This window comes from Eschrichtius robustus, chromosome 9 (assembly GCF_028021215.1).
Source record: "Eschrichtius robustus isolate mEscRob2 chromosome 9, mEscRob2.pri, whole genome shotgun sequence".
NCBI lineage: Eukaryota > Metazoa > Chordata > Mammalia > Artiodactyla > Eschrichtiidae > Eschrichtius > Eschrichtius robustus.
The window spans coordinates 3,146,308-3,167,976 of record NC_090832.1 but is presented as its reverse complement, the minus strand read 5'-3'; the positions used below and the strand labels follow the sequence as shown (position 1 = coordinate 3,167,976).

Sequence of the window (21,669 nt, the reverse complement as noted above, 5' to 3'; positions counted from 1 at the left end):
GGAAGTTGTGGTGCCAAGATCTGGGAGTCAGGGCTGGATGGATGAGGAGAGCGCCACACAGGGGAGGGGCAGCCGCAGTTATGGGGCACTGGCTACACAAGGAGAAGTTGACCAAATAACACACAGGTGCAGATATAGCCAGGTTCCTTCCCTTTATCAGAGAAGAAAGATGCAAATATGGAAAAGGAACAAACTTAGAATGAACCTTGTGACACTGGATTGGAATGAAGATGTTGGCATGAACTCCATATTTTGAATATAGACAGGTATAGAAAAAATACAGATGTAAGTGCGTTTATATATGTGTGCATCCCTTGGTCTCTCTGCGTAGACAGATATAGAGATCAAGACTGAGGTAGAGATAAATATGTCAAAAGATACAGAAGCCACCTTGAAGGGGCTCCCACCAGCCAAATCTGGGACTACTTGAGCTTCAAAATGAACAGTGGTAGTAATGTATTGTAACCCACTGAATAAAATAGGAAAGCAAGAGTCCAAACTCATGTAAATCCACAAATTGTACCTGTTTTCTTAGGTCAGTCTCCCAAGGGAATAGAAATAAAAGCAAAAATAAACAAATGGGACCTAATCAAACTTACAAGCTTTTGTGCAGCAAAGGAAACCATCAACAAAACGAAAAGACAACCTACGGACTGTGAGAAAATATTTGCAAATGATGCGACCGACAAGGGCTTAATTTCCAAAATATACAAACAGCTCATACAACTTATTAGTAAAAAAACAAACTTATGTAAATCAGCAAATTAATAACTGAAAGTTTGAAAAGGAAAAGAACATTTACATGGATCAAAGTACCTTCCCACAAATTCCTTACTAACTCACAAGGGGGGAAAATGTAACTTACAATGGAGAAAATTGGAGGACACTCCTGTAATCAGTTGATTGAGTGGTCAAAGTGGACATCTTCACTAATGGGACAAATTCAATTCGTGGGCCACCTGTTAAGGTGCATAAGAAGAGCACAGCATCATTTCTATGACATTCTTCCCCCCCCCCAAGAGAGTTGCTACGAAATAACTTGCTCATAATTTTCAAAACCACAAAGGTCATGAAAGTCCATGAAAGACTGAGAAATTGCTCCAGACTGAAGGAGACCAAAGTGACAAATGCCATGTGTGGCTCTGGACCCGATCCTTTCATTATTAAGGACGTTATTAGAACAACTGACAAAACATGAAGAAGTGGAAGATTAGAAGGTAGAGATGTATCAGTGTTCATGTAAGAGAATGTCCTAGTTTGTAGAACTTGCCCAGGTAATGGTTCAGGGAATAAAAGATCTTCCTATTGGGCTTGAAACTTTTCTGTAAGTTTAAGATTATTTCAAAATTAAAAAATCAGTTTATAAAAATATCCATAGCATTCACCATACATAAGGAACTACTCCAAAATATTTAGTGCAAGAAATGATTACATTTATAAGGGCAATTCAGAAAAAAGGATAAACATACCTAAGAATGAACTTAGAGGAACTGGCAATATCTATATGAAGAAAACTTTGAAGCAGTATTAAGTAACACAAAAAAGACATTTTTCATTATATGGCTTTTGTATCTTTTGAATTTTTACCAATGCATTCGTTTTTATTCAAGAATAAGTGAATGAAATTTACAGCAAAGACAATGCATTGAGGAAAACACTATCAGAACATGCATTGGACCCCTTATTGAATCTACTGAAAGTTGTTAAAAAAGAAATCTCTTTTAAATAAATAAAGAAATTGCACAGGAATAGACTCTGGTTGTAAGATCCAATGTGCTTAAACACGAGGAATGGTTCCTCACTACCCAGTGAGCACATCAAGGCCATCCATGATTCAACTCACCCAGGGCTGGGAGAAATGGACCATGCCCTCTCAGAAACCTCTGTAACCCTTCGAATGACTTCCATGAAGTCGCTCACTTAATGGCTCCTGTAACACAGGCTTGTCTTCCATAAAGATTGAAAATTCCTTAGGGCTGAGAAAATAAACTCTGGTCCATCACTCATTGCAATTCTCTGCTGCTTTGCACATAGTAAACATGTGATTGTGTGATTGTGAAGTTTTCCTTTTCTTTTCTCTCTCCCTTGACCCCAACTCAGACCCAAATTGTAAATGGTGTTTCACCAATTAAGAACCAAGTTATACATATATTTTACTGATGATGGGAGGAAGGGGAGTAAAACTATAGTCAGTTATTGTCTCTAATTTTTACAAAGAGAAATGGAAAATTTAAATCATCAGACCTGGGGGGGGGTGAAGCAATACTAACAGCCACAGCTGTTCCAGATGTTTCCAGAGATAATTTGGCATGAATTTTTGCAAATTGGCATGTAGGCAGACACAAAGCTTTTATTTATTTATCTCATTATTTTACCTCTTTACCTATCAAATCTAGAGTAGTAAGATTTCACACTGAAAGGAGAAAACTAAAGAACTATATGTACCCATCACGTTGACTCTGATTTAACTTTAAACATTTTAAAGTATAAACTAACACGTGAGACTTGACAAAGTAGCCATCAAGGCATAAATAACAGAGGCTAAGTCCACCCCCTGTGAGGGGGTGAGGAGAAAAGGTACATTCTATCACACAAGCCTAGAAGAACCTAACTTAAAAAAGCACACACAGATAATTACTCCCCAAGCACATCAAGATGGCGAATTAGGCATGAAAAGTTTTCAAGAACGGAAAAATGATTTTAGAAAGGAGAGCGTGCCTTTCATTCTATCGTGGAAGGTGGAGCACATTCTGTTCTACTCACTAGGTGGAGTCACTGGGAAACAAGGATTCGAGTTACTGGTGGGGATTGTCACCCCGTAAAGCAAAGACCCGGAGGGGTTAGCATTGTTTCCTCCAAGCTGGCCCCAGGCTCCCTGCACTGCCTTCTGATCTGCCCTGACAGGAGCACCCAAATATGGACCTTCTCCCCTGTCCTCCTGTTCTCCTTCCCTCTCACCTTCCGCCTCTTCGTGGGGACCCACTTCTCAGGTGTGTTCCTGGTTCTCAGTCATTAACATAAAATCATTTGTTGAACAGCTACTCCGTGCTCATTGCTGGAAGAATAGCTGGAATGAAGACTTGATCATGACTTGACAATGTCTCCAGTCTAGCTGGGGAGGCAAGGCTCACACAGGAGTGTGAGCTGACAGCAAAGCACAGAGACGACTGCAGCCACCAGAGCAGGGATGTGATAAACCTCCTGGGACCGAGGCCCCGTAGGTGCCACTATGATAATGGGTTTCACTTCCAGTTAACACAGGCAGTTCAGAGCCCTCTTCAGATGGTCCTGAACCCAAAGAAATTTGCATGAATTCATTTAAATTATTTATTTATTATTTTTCACTAAGGGGCCATAAAAATTCTGGTGTTGTGGGCTATCCGTTGTCATGAAGATATCTATAAAATGTGGTCTAGACCAGGGTTTTGTTACTTTTTCAACTCACAATATGAAATTTATTTTTACAATAGGACCAAATGAGCACACACACAAGTCACTAAATAATAATCGCCACTTGCGGGACTCACCCTCACGCTCTCCACCCCTTGCCTTTCCCCTTATCCCCTTCCCTCCCCCCCTCCCTTTTCCTCCCCTCTCTTCCCCCATCCTTTCCCCTCTGAGCTCCTCCCATCCTCTCCCCCCTTCCCCCCATTCCATTCAGTTTTTAGAAATACAGTTTGGGTTTACTAAAAATAGATTTCATGACTCACAAATAGGTTGCTACCCACAATCCAAAAAACACTGGTTGAGACCATTCCAAAATGTTACGGAATTGAGGGCTCTGAGGATCCCCGCGTATGTTTTGTGAGTGAAAGATACAAGAGAGGTTTGTTGAGGTTAGTTGAAGTTGACTAAATAGGGCATTATGTTAACAAAATCTTGAAGTCTCTTTTTTTTTTTTTTTTTCTGGCTGTATTGGGTCTTCGTTGCTGCGCGCGGGCTTTCTCTAGTTGCGGCGAGCAGGGACTATTCATTGCGGTGTGCGGGCTTCTCATTGCAGTGGCTTCTCTTGTTGTGGAGCACGGGCTCTAGAGCACAGGCTCAGTAGTTGTGGCGCACGGGCTTAGTTGCTCTGCGGCATGTGGGATCTTCCTGGACCAGAGCTCGAACCCGTGTCCCCTGCATTGGCAGGCGGATTCTTAACCACTGAGCCACCAGGGAAGCCCTGAAGTCTTCTTAAAAAACAAACATACTGAAGAAACATCCAACAGTCCTTGGCAGTCTAAAGATGTATGTGGTACGGTAAGGTGCCCCTGGAAGATAAAGATGGACTAACAACATCATTAGCTTGTCAAGACCACCATCCAAGGATGGGTGAAGACAGGACCCTTACAGAAATATCCAAAGAAATGTGGAATGACTGGGCATTACTAGTCTTAATTTATAAATAGAGGAACAGTTCTCCAGGTAAGTTTCTTATTTTTTTCTTTATCACAATTCAGCTTCTTGGATATCTGGGCAATTTCCTTCTTCAATAACATGACAGAATTTCTCAGCAAAACTTAAGCATTTTTGCTTATGAATTAGCCACCCTGTAAACCAGTCATTGAAGTTTTACCCTTATACTTTCTACTGTCTGAAAAATACCACTTGAATCAGTCTACTACATTATTGAATAATGCTACAAAAGTTTGTAGTAATTTTATATCTTCTTTGGAGAAATGTCTATTTAGGTCTTCTGCCCATTTTTGGATTGGGTTGTTTGCTTTTCTGATATTGAGCTGCATGAGCTGCGTGTATACTTTGGAGATTAATTCTTTGTCAGTTGCTTCATTTGCAAATATTTTCTCCCATTCTGAGGGTTGTCTTTTCGTCTTGTTTATGGTTTCCTTTGCTGTGCAAAAGCTTTTAAGTTTCATTAGGTCCCATTTGTTTATTTTTGTTTTTATTTCCATATCTCTAGGAGGTGGGTCAAAAAGGATCTTGCTGTGACTGATGTCATAGAGTGTTCTGCCTATGTTTTCCTCTAAGAGTTCTACAGTGTCTGGCCTTACATTTAGGTCTTTAATCCATTTTGAGGTTTTTTTTGTGTATGGTGTTAGGGAGTGTTCTAATTTCATTCTTTTACATGTAGCTGTCCAGTTTTCCCAGCACCACTTATTGAAGAGGCTGTCTTTTCTCCACTGTATATTCTTGCCTCCTTTATCAAAGATAAGGTGACTATATGTGCATGTCTGTCATACAGAGTGAAGTAAGTTGGAAAGAGAAAAACAAATACCATATGCTAACACATATATGTGGAATCTAAAAAAAATGGTTCTGAAGAACCTAGGGGCAGGATAGGAATAAAGATGCAGACGTAGAGAATGGACTTGAGGACACGGGGAGGGGGAAGGGTAAGCTGGGACAAAGTGAGAGAGTGGCCTGGACATATATACACTACCAAATGTAAAATAGATAGCTAGTGGGAAGCAGCCGCATAGCACAGGGAGATCAGCTCGGTGCTTTGTGACCACCTAGAGGGGTGGGATAGGGAGGGTGGGAGGGAGACACAAGAGGGAGGGGATATGGGGATATATGTACACGTATAGCTGATTCACTTTGTTATACAGCAGAAACTAACACACCATTGTAAAGCAATTATACTCCAATAAAGATGTTAAAAAAAAGTTTGTAGTAATTTTAAAATTGCTTTCCCACACCATATATAGACTATCACTAGTAATTAATGCAGAGCTTCTTATCAAGGCAAATATGTGTGGTTTTCTCTCTTCATCTCTTTCCTCTACTTTTACGCATGGAGTAATAACTTTTATTGGAATAACTACACGAATGCATATGAAACAGCCCCTTTTCTCTAGAATCTTCCAGGCCAATGAGGATCCCAGAACTATGGAAATAACCCTCTTGCCACACAGAATGTGGTGAGCGCCTAAGGCCACCCAGAGCCCCAGACCCAGGAGGAAGGACACCCCACTCTTCTGGTGGAGATGGCCACGGCTTCATGGAGAGGGTAGACGTTCCAAGGGGCCTCCAAGGATGCAGAAGGGTTCTACGAAGAGAGACTGAGTGGTGAGCAGAGTCCTGGGAAGAGGAAACTTCATAAGCGCTCCTAGAAAGTAAGTATCAGTTTAGCTGAATGGGAGGGTCCTGTAAGGGGAGGGGTGGGAGAAGCACACAGGATGTTAAGGCTTTCACTTTGCGTGGCTACCTTTAGTTGACCACACATTGGCACATCCATTATCTCAGTGCCATCTCTTCAGGACTACAGTGTGACAGACCCTCACGCCCAAGGAGAGCGTTAGTACTTTACAAGAGAATGAAAGGAGAGCTGGCGACTTCCCTGTAGGAGAAGCGTCGGTGATAGGCTGCCTGCACTTGTTGGAGGGGTAGGGTTGCTGTGTCTGACGCACATACTTTCTTCTAGAAGTGGACTCTGCCCCGTCTGTCAGAACGAGAAATTCTGTCTTTGGGGTACTTGGGCCAGGCCAGCAGGGTCAAGGTTTTCTTTTCCTCTCTGCTCTGGGGTCCTAAGGTCTGACCTGGAGCTGCCATTCACCTTGTTACCTTGGGGATGGGCTTGCAGGCAAAGGAGCCCTGTCCAAGGCTGGAGGCCCCACTGCTCCATCTTTGACTGTCCCCCAGGGACTCCCTGAAAACCGGCTTCCACTGAGATCTGTTCTCTTTGGATTTTGCCACTTGTAATTGACAGGGACCTCGGCACAGATGGGCTGAAGCAGGAGAGCTGGGGGCACAGAGTCCATCTAGGGGGCTCTTCTAAAAGTCCCCCTTAGCCCTTTTCTACACTACCTTCTGGGCATCCTAAGTCTACAGAAAAGTTCTACTAAAAAGGGAATTCCATTGTTCATTCATACATTTATTCAACAAATATTTACAGAGCACTTAATATTTGCCGGGCTTTACTCTAACTGGAAAAATGGCCAAAGAGGTTTCTGTCTTTATGGAGAACACATTCTCACAGGGAGAGGCAGACTATAAACAAGTAAGCACAATAAGAAAATCTCAGGTAGCATTTTTGTCCTACGAGTGAAACATCACATCCCCACAGTGACCCAAGGTTCCAGGACCCTGTGTGGCCAGCAGAGAGCACAGGTCAAGCGCTTACTCAGAAGATGTTTGACAAAAGAAAACAGAATGGGATAGAAATATATCGTAGTGGGGACACTGAGTAATCCTTGCTGGTTTTCTTTCTTCAGATGAAAGTCTAACTCATGTTCAATGACTTAGCACAGAAATGGAGCTGTTCCCAACATCACTCTCACGGATTTCATGAAATCCTGTCACTGCAACATTTCAGTTCCACTTTGCGATTCTTTTGCACTTGAGACCATCAAATAACAATGACCTCAAGTCTGACAATCAGAGAGACTGAACAGCAAAAACTAAAGGAAATGGGCAGGAAAAGAGCTTAATATTAAGCAGAGAGAGGGATGGATTAAATTAACATGCTATCAGTTGATAATGGATTTTTCTTGTAGGTTACAACAAATTATTTTTCCCTATATACTTTGGACATTCATAATGAAGTTAAAGGAAACTCCTCCTGCTCTACAAGTTATTGTTATTTATATGTGTTAGTTATCATTTTAATCACTTACAATAGGCAGCTGGTTTTTATCCAATCCCAGTGATTTTAAACTGGGTCATCGAAATCCACTGGGTCTAAGTGAAACCAGGGTTTTAACAATGCCTTGCAATCTTTTGCTGGATGTCAAGCCAGAGGTGATGCTGTATTAAGAACAGGAGACTAAGCTGTAACAACAACCAAAATGTTCCAATTAACTTCAAGTTAGAGGGAACATGTGGCCAAATACAGCTCAAAGTCAGGGCTCGAGATTGAGAGATTTGCCCTGAATAGCGTATTATAGCCTGGAGATACTCAAAGCCCTACCAACAGCCCTAAAAATATTCTAGGACTTAAGACCCCATGGGCTCACCTGTGTCTGGCTGCTACTTCCACACACTCAGGTCTGCTCCATGTCAACCCAGACATGAGACTCAGGCCCTGCACTGGTTTCCATTTACAAATGAGGTGTTGAAGAAGTTGGTAGGCTTATCAAAGAATTCAGGACACACAGAGGAGCGCAGCCGGCACCACCTACCAAATTAACCTGCAGTCACCATCAGTCACTCCTGGGTTCTGATTCCCTGTCAACCGCACCACTAGTAGGGGTCCTCCTCTGAGTTGGCCCCCACAGCCTCCTCTTTTCTGTTCTCTCTCACATTCTCGTTTTCTTTACACTCAGGGACTCTCCCTTTTGCTGGAGCAACCAAAGCCCTTGCCCCTGAGGCCCCAGGGTCTCACCTTCTACTGTTGGTGTGCACCAAAGCATTTTTCCAAACCAAGATCGTTCCCTTCCTGAGAGATATTCTGGAGCTAAATGTTAGGATGATTGCAAGTCCTCCTCCAGCTACAGCACCTGTTATGTAAACATGGGTTTTATTATTGCAGGTCAGGGGGTGGCATAAAGTCACATCTGTCCCTTTTTCCTTCTCCTTCACAGTTAGCCCAGGGAAGCCCCAGATAAGACAGGCAAGTGACTGTCTTGATGCAGAAAAATGGAAAGAGGCAAAAATCAACATCATGACAGCGCTCAAGGACAGCCTGGGAAAGAAAACTGAGCCTCCTGATTATACTTTCCTTCTTGAAATGAAGTTATGGACCTTCCTAGGCAGAGATTCCTAAGTTGGGTAAGATTTCCCCAAACAGAAGTAAAAGGATCTTCCTTATGAGCAACTTCACCTCAAGACTCTATACCTGGTGGGTATTTCATCTTCCTTCTCAATACCTCCTCCTTCAGAGCCAGCAAAGCAAGCACAATATATTTCTTAAATGAATAAGAATCAGGGCTTCCCTGGTGGCACAGTGGTTAAGAATCTGCCTGCCTATGCAAGGGACACGGGTTCGAGCCCTGGTCCAGGAAGATCCCACATGCCGCGGAGCAACTAAGCCCGTGCGCCACAACTCCTGAGCCTGCCTGCTGCAACTACTGAGCCCGCGTGCCTGGAGACAATGCTCTGCAACAAGAGAAGCCACTGCCATGAGAAGCCCGCACACCACAACAAAGAGTAGCCCCCGCTTGCCGCAACTAGAGAAAGCCTGTGCACAGCAATGAAGACCCAACGCAACCAAAGATAAATAAATAAATATTTTAAAATATATTAAAAAATGAATAAGAATCAAAGTCAACATCCATGGTAGAGAAGAATAACAAATATTTGTGAATCAAAATTATGTATAGACTTTTACTTTTAAGAACAAGATCTAGTTCATTTATCAAGATCCTACATCTGGATTGCAAATGTTGCCAAGTTAAAGGGCTTGGAATGCATCAGGGATTTTTCTCATGAATATAAGGTTTATAATATTCAGACATGTTTATAGAAAACCATACATCTTCATTGATGGGCTCCAATGACTGATAAAGCACATTCCACAAATGATTACAAAAACGAGTGTGTAGGATATATATTTAAAACAAATGAGTTTTATGTCCACCAAAAGGCATGTACACAAGTTGTTTCATATCAGTTTTATTTGTAATGACCCCTAAACTGAAATAACCCAAATACCCATCAGTAGTACAAAGGACAAGTAAATTGTAGACTATTAATACAATATTACTTAGCACTCAAAAAGAACAAACAACTGTAACAACGTAGGTGAATCCCACAGACATAATGTTGAAGAAAAGAACCCAGACACAAGGCTATGTGCTGTCTGATTCCATATATGTGATCCCCAAAGCAAGGAAAACCAATTAATGGCAATAGAGTTCAGAATAGTGAGTAGGGGTTTTATTGGGACAGAGCACAAGGAGCTTTCTAGAATGCAGGAAATGTCCTGTATCTTCATCTGGGTATGGATATATGTTAACATTAATTAAGCTGTTCACCTAAGAAAGTGAACTTTCTGAAAATGTTAGAGTTCATTTTATATATATATATATAGGTATGTAAGCAAAATCCAAGTTTATAGAGTTACAAATTGACTTGTACTGCAGATTTGAGTGTTCAACATTTTATACTTTCAGAAAGAGCTTTTTGCCATGGCATAAGTAGTGAATTATCAGAATATGTTTTTACCTCTCTTTACAATATAGAAAGAACTCTGGCAGACACAACCTTAACCAAGTGATCAAGCTTAACATCACTAATGACAGGACCAGCTGACATCATGTGTCCTCTGATGTGACCCAATGTCACCTGGATAGTATCCTTGTCCAAAATGTTTAACCTGAATCTGATCATTCGGGAACATCAGATGAATCCAAACAGGGAATTTCTAAAAGATTATTGACCTGGACCCTTCAAAAATGTCAACATCAGGGAGCATTTCTAGATTAAAGGAAATGTGAAAACTAAATGCCACGTGTGGTTCCTGATTGGATCCTAGATTGAGGGAAAAAAACGGGCTATTATTGGGGAAATTTGAACATGTGCTCCCACTAGATAATATTATATCAACATTAAGTGTTCTTGGTGTGGTTGTTGGATTGCGGTCATTTAGGAGAATGTCTTGCTCTTAGAAAATAAATCTGAATTCTCTAGATCATCATAATGTCTACAAATAACTCTCAAGTGGTTCAGCCAAAAATAATAATCATTGTGAGAGAAAGAAGAAGAGGAGGAGGGGAAGGAAGAGGAGAAAACATAGCCAAACGTTTGTCCCAGTCACTTGGGAATGAGATGGACCCACCTCAACCCAAAATTTGGTTCGAATGTCGAGACTGGTGATCCCACACATGCACCAAGAGGGTGTGGAAAAGTTTATTGCTCTCATAACGAGGCTCTGCTAGGGGAGCAGTGCAGACTCCCAAGCATGTCTGAAAATGGCTTGAGAGCCAATAGGTGCAGGTTTCACTGTGGTTACAGGTGGTTCTGGGAGATTCTCATGTAGGAGTCAGGGCTCTTGTGGACTGAGTTCCCACAGGCACCAATGGAAGGACCACGTGGGCTGTCGCATCAGCCTGCCCAGGTTTGGAGCAGACAGGAAGCTGGGTGGTGGGATCTGAAAGCTGTCAGCAGCCAACCATCAGAAATGGAGTCAGATTCTGTATCACATTGTCACATTGGTGATTTAGGTGAAGAGGACCTCAGCACGCACTGTACACATCCTGCAGCTTTTCTGTAGATGGAAAACTTTTCAAAATAAAAAGTGGGAGAAGGGAAGATGAGCCTACTGTCCTCTCACATGAGTACCAGGCACTAATACCTTAAAATCAATTTAGTCCTAAGGAAAACTATTTTTGTAAATACGTGATGCTATGTTTTAATCATCTGTGCATGCTTAATCTCAAAGCCAGTGTTCTTTCACAAATGAAAGATTTTTACATCTCAATATAAATATTCCTTCTTATCTCTATCCAGTTACAAGTAGAGTTATCATGGTCACTATTAAATGGAATATTCAATACTTTAAGATGTCTTAGTTACAGAAACATTGGTCATTTCACTCAAGAAGAAATTATTGAGTGCGGAATATGTACCAGGCATTGTATTAGGGGCAGGCATTAAACAGTGACCAAGACAGGAATTATCAGTTCTAGATGAAGCTCAATGTCTTAACATACCAGTTAAGACATTCCCCTCTGCCCTTTGTGAGTTTATATTCCGTCAATATTTAAGAATCTAAGTATATAAAATGTATAAAAGTCATGAAACCCAGACATATCATTACAGTTACGTGAGAATTTAAGAGTAATACTTATACCAATCATAATTTTCATGGGCTCCCCAGAAGGTGTATTCGTATCCTATTTTATAATAATGCATATTTTAAATAACATAATTCTTTCTCTGTTATTACATAAATTTATAGCAAAATCACAAACCTGTGCCTATTTATAGTAACTGACATGGACAGAACACAGTATCGTATCCACATCTGCTCTAAGCAGAGAGTTGGAGAAGAAAAACTGTCCCATAAATCCTAAAGTGCATGGTGCTACGGTTGCCCTACATCTAGTACTGCTCAGACTTCAAATATTCTATCCCACTGATTTGAGGAGCTTGCTTATATTTGCTAATCACTCCATTTTTAGGTCCCCAAAGTGTAGTGTCCATAGTGATAGTAGATCACTGCAAAAGAAAATTGGGGCAGGTGTGGGCAAATAGGCCTTTGGTGGAGTTTCAATTGTTGTCACCTTTTTGATTCAACTTCTGTATCTGGAAATTCACCAACAGATAGATTTGTACACGTGCTCAAAAAAATACTGCATGGTTGCTTATTACAGCATTATGTATAAAAACATTAATTCCATAAGAATTACCAGTTATGTTACATTGTGCCATGGAATACTATACAGACAATAAAAATCAAGCAGATCTATATATGCTGGTAAATTTCCAATACATAAGTAAGTGAATAAAGAAAGGTACAGGAGAAAAGTATGTGGAGGATGTTTGTGTCTGTGTAAGAAGGGGATATCACGTATGCACTCCTGCACAGTCGACCCTTGAGCAACTGCACAAGTTCACTGCTACACAGGTTTTTTTTCAATAAATACATATAGTGCTACACGATCCACAGTTGGGTGAATCTGCATATGCAGAACCAAAGATGGGGAGGGCTGACCATGGGACTTGAGCATCCTTGGGTTTTTGTATATCCACAGTGGGTCCTGGAACCAATCCCTTGAGGATTCTGAGGGACGACTGTATACACACACAACATTTGTGGTTGGTGTCATAAGAACCTTGTAACGTTGGTGACCTTTGGGAAAGGTGAATGGGGTTGGAGGGGGACATACTTTGCATCTTTTCTGTAAGTCCTGCTCTGATATTTACACTTTTTACCATGTGCATGTGTGTATATGTGCGTGTGTGTATAATATATGTGTGTGTGTGTATATATATATATAATATGATGATGTTGATCATTGTGATTGCCACATTGTATTCATCAAGGAAGAGAACAGAAAGTTAAAGAGCTTTCAACAAGAATCTCATATCACAGTTGAGCAGTTCTTATATTAACAATGCTCCTCCAACCAACAAAGTGAAGATAACTTCAGCTTACCTAAGAAGCCAAGATTCCATTTGCACGGTTAAGTCCAGTCATGGAAGCACTTGAAGGAAACATCTCCACAGAGCTCTCACCTCTGTTTATTTGCAATCCTGTCTCTGCACTGGTGGGAAGGGGGAAGGTGGGTGTTTGTCGGGGGCAGGGAAGGGGCTAGCAAATCAGAGTATAAACAAAACTGCTTTCAACATAAAGAGTTGCTTCTAAACCATAGATCAGAAGGTACCCTCAGTTAACACCCCACCACGCTCAGAGTGTCTGGTAGTTCTGGAAAGAATGGAGAGAAAGCATTGCCCCGGCCACCAGCCTGTCCAAATTGTGCAGATGTTAAGTGACTTCCCCAGCCTTTCACATCAGCAAGAACTGCTGTTTATCTACTTCCTTTGCGAGTTACCATTTAGTTTGGAGCCGGTTATGGTTTACCTGCTTCTTCACACAATCCTATTCAAAGTCTTAAAAATTTCACCATCCAGATCTTCTGATTCAACCTTCTGATGTTACAGATGAGGAAACTGGCAACAGGCGTGTCTTTTTAGACTAATGGGACTTCCTTTCTGGTCCATGTGTGAGGACTCACCCCTGAATGCTACTCTGTATTCTGGTCCTTCTTTTCCCCCAAACTCTCCTCTCCCCGCCAACCATCTTTGGTGCCCTGGAGAGCAAAATGGCCTTTCTGGTGGGGGCCAGAGAAACTAAGGTGAGAACTGAAAAATCTCTGAACTGTAATGCTCTTCGCCATCAAGCTTCTGTGGAATGTGCGCTTGTGAGATTTTCTTTAGGGGTCAAGATTTTCTTCCAGGGGTCAAGCCCACTCTTTCATATTAATGATTATAAATAACCCTTTGAGAGATCTTTTATAATAATTAAAAATCTGATCAACTATTCTAAAACAATTAATCTGTTAGGAAAAAATCATTTCAACTGGTTTTAGGGGGTCATGTAGACCTAGGGCAGTTAACAATCTAGATGTTCAGCTTTAACTGGTTTTAGAGGTACAGAGTTGCTAATACTTCCCCTGCCCCTGTTTCCAGATGCCCCCAAAGCCAATGGCCTGTGAATAATACAGGGAAGCCACAAAACCCAGAAGCCAGTGTGATGTCAAAGAGGAACACGATTTTAAGAAACCAATGTTTACTTCAGTCATTAACTCGTCAGATGAAGCAATAGCTACCCATAGACAGTTTCCCTGTGGCTCAAGAAATCTGAGGAGTGTAAAACATGAGTAGGTCAAGGGTCCTGTTCAAACCTCCCCTAAACTCCTTCACTGCAGAGGCCCCTTTTGGGTGACTTCACACCCCAGAGTGACAGGAAACCAGAAAAACTGGGCTGGATAGGATCTTAACCAAGCTCATCAAAGATAGAAACTACTTATTTTTAAAACACTCATGAGATTAACTGAATGTAATAATAAACATTTGACATCATTTTATATCCAAAAATCATCTTGAAAGAAATGAGAATTAAAACCAGAAGACAAAACAATACAGAACAGTTAGGGTGTGGGTGAGAAGGGGGAGAACAGTAATGGGTTTCCGAGAGCCTACTAAGAGCCCACAGGGGCTGAGAGAACAGGTTTCTAACTAGAGGGTAAGTGTTGGAAAATAGGCTTTAATGTTATATTTCAGTGTAGAGGAGCTAATGCAACATCATGTGATTAGACCAAAGTATCTAAGTAAATAACAATTCCTTGAAAAGGGACCCATATGAAGGCAATGTGAAGAGAATGAAAAAATAGAAGTATCTTCTTATGGGATAAGATCAATAATTATAATTATTCAGTGTTTCCATCAGAGCCTCTTCCCACATGGTCTTCGACATACGTACCCATCACCTTCACAGCCAGATGAATGCTGTAACATACTCTCACGTCTAAGTTCAAAGCCATGAAAGACAGTAGATGCAAAGCCAAGCAAAAATTGTGGCCGGCATTGTCCATTTGCACACCAGATCTCTCTAAGTTGTAAAGACAAAATCTTTCTATGTTTAACATTTTATGCAAATATCTCCCATCAGCAGAGTCTGAACCCACGTTGGACACAGAGCCAACTGGGGCCCACAAGAGGACCACACCCTGATTCTGATCGTGATTTTACACATACGCACACACGTCAGATAACTTCAACGGACTTCCAAATAAACGTTCAGCCAAACTAGGACAGGGCACTTCACTTTCCCCTTGCCCTAGCTGAACAAATAAGTCAGGGAGAAAAAGGAAACCATCCACGTGTGTTCACAACAACCCGTTCACCATCCTACCTTCATCTCATAAGGAATCTCCTGAAGAGAAACGATTAACAAAACAGGAGCCGTTACAGGAAAGAGCCACCTAGGGCCTGAGTGGATACCTAGCCTCGTGAATGGGGCGCAGATTGGTGGTAGGTGAGGGCATGCATAGGAGCAATGGTTTCTGTTCTTCACTCCACTCTCTCCAGGCAGCCTGCATGCTTGTTGGCTGTTTAAAACTTTAGACCAAGCCAACCTGCTGACAGACGGTCTTAAAATCAATGACTCCCAATGAAACTTAATTTCCAATTGCCTTGATCTAATAGATGCTATAATGTGCTTTCAGTGGTTGAAATGAACAAACACATCGGCCTTCCAAGTTGCTGGAACTCAAAAGAAACCCCTTCTGCTACACAAGGTCAGCGAGACTGACGTAAATGCTTTTCTCTTCAGCGTGCGCATATTGTCAAGTTTGGCTGAGAGACTCAAAGGAAAGACACAGCCTTGAGTTGGAGAGATGATAAGATCCAGGTCCTTAAGCATGTGTAAGTGTCCTTGTATATTTTGTTGCAGGTGCATAACCACCCGTCACTCAAACACTGGTTTACACCTGGCCTCCCCATCTTCCATGGTCAAAGTACCCACAGCCATACAGCCTCCCATATATGTAGAGATGTGTTTCCATCACGTTTGGTGAGTGCCATGACTACCATTTCCCAAGGAAATGCATTCACAATCCTATGATACTTGAGTATTCACACACTTAATGGTTTCTACAGTTACATATTCATAGGCAATTATCTAGTAGCATTTTTATTTGCCAAATGCAAAGGATACAGTAAAATCAGTAGACATTTTTAAGCTCTAACAAAACCAATCTGTACAATAAGTCACTTCAAAATTATGATAATCTCTGAATAACATAGATACAGGTACTTACTATTGCCTGTTATGACTTACAAAATATTCTCGGCCGGGTCCTATCACACTAGGGAATGTGGGAATTTTGTTACTACTGTTAGTACAGGACCTCCAGAACATAGCTTTTTAAATTCTAACACCACACATTTCCACCAAAAGGACGATAAATGTTTGTTAAAATACAATTCTTATTGCTTTTTGTAAATGGCAGCCATGCATCCACTAATTATTAGAAAATGGCATAAAATGTATCCAGGTTGTTATTTACCATGCTAATCATGTCAGTTCCCATAGACTTCACTAGTTGCTTAACCAAAAGAACATAGTATGCACCTTTGAGAGTAAACTCGGGTCAAAACTGAATGCTGAGTATAGAGCCGATGAATTTGTCAGACACCCATGGTGATACCGAATTATTCTCCCCAAAGATGGAAAAATACCAAAATACCATTCAGATAGAATCATTGCCATATTTGAATTTCTTACCAAATGCCTTTTTTTTTCAGTAAAATTAATTGAAGAGCTATACTAACTTTTGCTCTAAGATCACAACTGAGCAAAGAAAGTCAGAACATGGGCAGATGCTGAAATACAACCTCTTCTGTGGTGAGCGGTCGACATTGCTCTCACCTGCTTCTATTAAACCCCACTGCCCAGGGAGAGCCAAAAGCAAACCCTGTGCTTTAAAACGCACACAAGCCATGCAAAGGGTTGCAAGGGGACACAGAGATTCATGTTTTATGAGCAGGAAGGACTTTGGTGACTTTGTATTTCTTATGACGTCAAAGGAGAAAAGCCATGGACTCCATTTTGGAGGTACACACCCAGTCCCCCGGTGTTCCGACCTGCCCCTGCCACCGACCAGGCCACAGGGCTCCCCTCTGAAAAGAAGAGCAACCCCAAAACACAGCTCCTCTCCCTGCCTGGGTTCAGACCATTCCCCCACAGGCCCTTTCACCTCCCCTTCCACAGCTTAACCGATAACAAAACATTTGCATCTGGTTCATATTTCCTTTGTGTTTAAACTACAGTCCAGAAAAAAACTTGACTGGTTCATTTGGGCCTACTTGGAACCCAACTCAGAATACTGTAAGTGAAATAAAAGGTGTCTGGCTGGGTTTCTTTTATGTGGCAATCAGATATCCAAGTATTACTTTTGCTTCCATAGGAAATTTCCCATCTTCACTTTTTCGTTGGTATGATTCTAGGCAAAGGAGTCCCCAGACGCTTGTAGCACAGCATCTCCCCTTGAGATCACCGTCCACCATTAGATCTGCCTCAAACCTCACCTCCAACTTCGGGAGGATGCAGAGGGCTGCCTGAGCAGAAGAGGATTCAACATGACGCAACCCTGAGCATCCCTGGACTGGAGAAGCCTGGGAGAAGCAGCAGCCCTCCTGATGCCCCCTTGCCAGCAACACACATGAGGGGGACAGCACCAGCACCCCACCCTCCGGACTCAGGCGTCCTGCACAGACGTCAGTACAGGCCACAAAACCATAGGACAGCTCGACACCCCCACGTATGTGACAGCAAGGCAGTCAGAGGACGGGAAACGGCCAGCAATCCCCAATCCATACCCAGCCTCTTCCAGCCTCCTCTCCCACCCCACCCCACCCCACCCTCCCCTTCTCCCCACAGAGTTTCAAGTTCACCCAAATTTGGGTCTTCAATGTCAGCCTAATCAGCACATTCCCACTCCCCCACCCCCCAATTTCCTGGAGGCACATGTAAAATCCCATTTGTGGGGAAAAAAGTCTACTCAAGTTGCCTTGACATAGGGAGCTGCCGAGGGCTGGCTGGAGCATTCCTGCAGAGCATGTCAACTCCCAGACCTTCCCTGCAGGCTCCTTTCCTTTCCTCCACCCCTCCTCTCCCTACCTTCCTCCTCGCTGCCGCCCTCAAAGCAGGCAGTGGGTTCCTCCTCTGGGAGCCCGGACTCTCCTCCACCTCCTCCACCCTCCAGGGCTTTGCGTTTCTTCGACATCTCTGCTGGGGCTGGGGCTTTGGGGTGTTCTTTCCGCACCCCCAGCCTCCCCCCTCGGAGAGGAGAGTGAAGGTGGGGTTAGGTGGAGGGGAGAGAGACGGGCGAAAGGGGTGGGGAGGAGAGGCCAGGGAGGGAGATGGATAGAGAGGAATTGCTGCTGAAGGAGGGAAGGCACTTTGGGGAAGCAGGAGCCAGGCGGGCAGGCGGCGCAGAGAGCCTACAATCAGCTCAGCAGCAGCCCTCCGTCTAGGGGGCTCTCTGCTCTCTCTCTCTCCCTCTCTCTCCCTCTCCCTCTCTCCCTCTCTCCTTCCTCCTTCCTCTTTTTCCTTCCACTAGAAGGGTAAGCAAGCCCAGAGGGAAAAAGAGCCCACAAAACCAGGGAGGAGAGGCTCTTTGGGCACTCAGCTGATTTCTTTCTAATTTAGGAGGGGGATAGGGTGGGTGCTGTGTATCAGGACTTCTGGCCCTATCTATAAAGGACTGATGTCCTGGGAAGGGATGTGTTGGGAGGGGGGAGGGTGTTCGTGGTGTTTGGGAGGGAATATTTTCAATGGATTGCAAGGAAAACTGGGTAGAATGAAGAAAACAAAATGCTGCAGGATGCAATATAGTGATGCCTTCAGGTGCTAGGGGCACAGGACCCCCTCCTCCTCTGTGACATCCTTTGAGCTTTTGCAAAAGGGGCTGGGGGAGGTGGAGGGAGGCCCAAGGAGAGAGGCAACAGAGGCCAGAGGCAGAAAGGGGAGGGGGAGGGGTCTCATCCCCATTCAGAACTGAGGAAGGAGGCCCAGAAAGGAGGCAGGAGGGTGGGGGCCTCCTCCCTAGGCCCCTTTGGGTCTAGCCTTGCAGAGGCGGCCGTTTGCAGCTGGAGGGCAGCCTTGCAGGGAACTTGGAGCTGGGAAACTCGGTCCAAGAAGCAGTAGCCGGAGGCAATCGCTCAGGCGCTGGACTTGGCTGCCCTCCCTCTCACCTCCTCTGCCACCCCTGAGTCTTCTGGTTTTATCCACTCAGGTCTCTTTTTTTCTCACCTCCACTCATCACCCCTCTTCCAAAACAGTCATGTCCCCAAACAACACACACACACACACACACTCACTTTCTTATTGCCAAAAATGATGGAGGGAAACGATGGTAACTTTTTTTAAAGGTAGGAAAAGGGTTGGATTTGAGTTTTTCTGGACTCTCAAGGGTTAAACAATAGGTAAAAGGAACAGTCCACTTACCACCAAAGTATGCGAAGCGCCTATCTGCTTTCCGCTTCAAGTTCACACACTGAAAAAAGAGAGAAAAAGCAAAGCAAAAAGGAAAAAGCGGGCGGGCCCGGAGCCCCGTGGGTCCAGGGCTCCATTGAGAACTGCGCACAACAAGTTGCCCGCGAGCCCAGGTGGCCCAAGTTCACGACCTCTCCGAGAACACTCGCTTCTGCTGCACTGGGCAGGCATATTCCAGAGGCGTGGGGCAGGCTGCCGTTCGCGCTGCTGTCCCCTGAAAAGGAGCCGACAACTCTGAGCGGCGCGTGGCATTCCTCTTCCCCCCGTGTCCATCTGGGGGTCTCCGGGAAAGCCGCGCTGAGCGCTCTAGGCGCCAAGGAAGACCGGTCCATTTCAGCTCATCGTCCCGCGGCCGCAACTTTGGACCCACACACCTACAGAGCACCTAAGTGCGAGTGTGCGTGTGTGTTTGAGTGTGTGCGCGTGAGTGTGCCAGCCTGTGTGCCCGCGCGCACCGGGCTTTGGGGCGCATGTGCTCTCGGGGACGACTCTCCCTGGCTGCCTGGAACTTGGAGAGTTTTCCTTTAAGCCGGAGCTGCTGCTCGGACACCCCCCCTCCCCCCCCCCCCGCGTCCAACAGGAGGCGATGACGTCTGTAGCCTCGTTGCCAGACAGTCCCCAGGCTGCCGCTGCCGTTCATTGACAGGAGCGGGCGCTCCGACGTCAGCAGCCGGACCTTTGGCAAAGCTGCTCGGGCGGAGACGGCTGCCACCCCCGCACCTGCCAGCCCGCCCGGGGGTGGGGGGGGGGAGGGGGAGTCATGAAATCAAAGTCGCTGGGGAGGGGCGCGGCGAGGCTCCGGGGCTCGAGGAGGAGGGGACTCCGCTCTGCCCTCTTTATCCTGGAGCTCCAGAGTTTATAAATAGCGCTGTCTCCAGCCAGACTCGACCCCTCCGCCGCAGCCGCCGCGGTGCCCCCGCCCCTGCCCCTGTCACTTCGCGCCGGACTCGCTCGGCCGGGAGGGAGGCGCGGAGGGGGCGGGGAAGCAGGGAGTGGAAACAGACGTTGCTTCTCTTCCCTCTTCCCATTCATAGATTCGGCTTGAGTCTTGGGGCCGCCGCTCGGCTCCAGGAGTGAATGGGGCCGCAGTGAATGGATGGACGCCCGCGCGCGGGGACCACTGGGTGGGCAGGGTGTCGCCCACGCGGGAACATGCCCCCTCGCCTAGGGGCGGGTGGGAGGACCCCAAAAGACCATCCTTAAGAGACCCAGGGCCTGCCCTCTCTTGCTCCTCCAACCCCGGGGTTCTTTTCTGCCTCCGCTGGAACGCGAAACGCAGAATCGAGCTGCGCTCGGCCCCAGCACCATGGAGAGCCGGGACGCGGACGCAGCCTGGGCCACTGCGCGGCGGCCGGGACCGTAGCCACAGGGAGGGGAGCGGCCACGTGGCGCAGGGCAGTGGCTGGGGCCGAGGGGGTCACCTCCCTGTGCGCACCCTTGGCTGCACAAGCCGGCGCGCTCTCCGCTCCCGAACCCCAGGTCTCGGCGTGGGGTTACGGAGGACCGCAGGGCGGGTGCCCCAGCGGGTGCCCCACCCGAGCCCCGCTCGCAGGGGTCGTGGGTGCGCGTCTCCCGCGTGCTACTGCCGGGAGCTGAGGGATGGCGAGGCCCGCGCCGGCCCGGAGCGGGTCGCGGCGCCCCCGTTTGGGCGCTGCCCCGGCTTCTCGCCCAGGATCCCGCAGGATGGAGTTCTGAGGCGCCCTGCTCCCCGCTGGAGCTTGATGGACGCGCGCGAAAGCTTCCATGGGACCCAGAGCACAGTGTGGCCGAGGGGATCCTGAGCGCCTTTGCTACGCCAGGACCCGCGCGCGCGGTCTGGGTGACAGCAGAAGCCCAGGAGTGTGGAGACCGACCCGCAGATCCCTTCAGAGCCCGGTTTGGCCCAGCCTGTTTGAGAAGCTGCCGCTCAGGGGGCCTTCTCCCTGTGCGCCTGCCCCCTCCCCCGTAAAGGCCACCCCTCCACCTGGGCCCTGGCCCCAGCCCCTCTCGCTACTAGAGGAAACGCCTTCCCAATTCCCTTCGCATCCACTCCTAAGTGCTCTGCTGGGTCCGTCCCACCACAAGCATACTGTCCTTTCTCCCATGGGGGAAAAACAAGTCTTGACCACATCTTCTCTGCTGTTCCCACCCGCTTTCTCTCCCCTTTACAACAAACAGCTCCCAGAAGTTGCCCTAGACTCTTGTCTCTGGTTTCTCTCCTCTCATTGGCTCTTGAACCTAGGCCTACAAGACCATCTTAGATGTTCTAGCTCAGCGACTCAGCAAAAGCCCGCTCTCCCCCA

The 21,669-nt window shown here is 45.4% G+C and overlaps 1 protein-coding gene and 1 pseudogene across 1 annotated transcript in view; one reads left to right on the top strand and one right to left on the bottom strand.

Annotated features, from left to right (window-relative positions):
- PDE10A (phosphodiesterase 10A) overlaps positions 1 to 19,558 on the bottom strand; it is a 587,420-nt gene extending 567,862 nt beyond the window's left edge. Inside the window, 2 exon segments of the mRNA XM_068550956.1 lie at positions 19,340 to 19,414; positions 19,417 to 19,558. Coding sequence (XP_068407057.1) covers positions 19,340 to 19,414; positions 19,417 to 19,558 — 217 coding nt within the window.
- Positions 19,559 to 19,973: 415 nt separating this feature from the next.
- LOC137769710 (collagen alpha-1(I) chain-like) lies at positions 19,974 to 21,335 on the top strand (annotated as a pseudogene).
- The last annotated feature ends 334 nt before the right edge of the window (positions 21,336 to 21,669 follow it).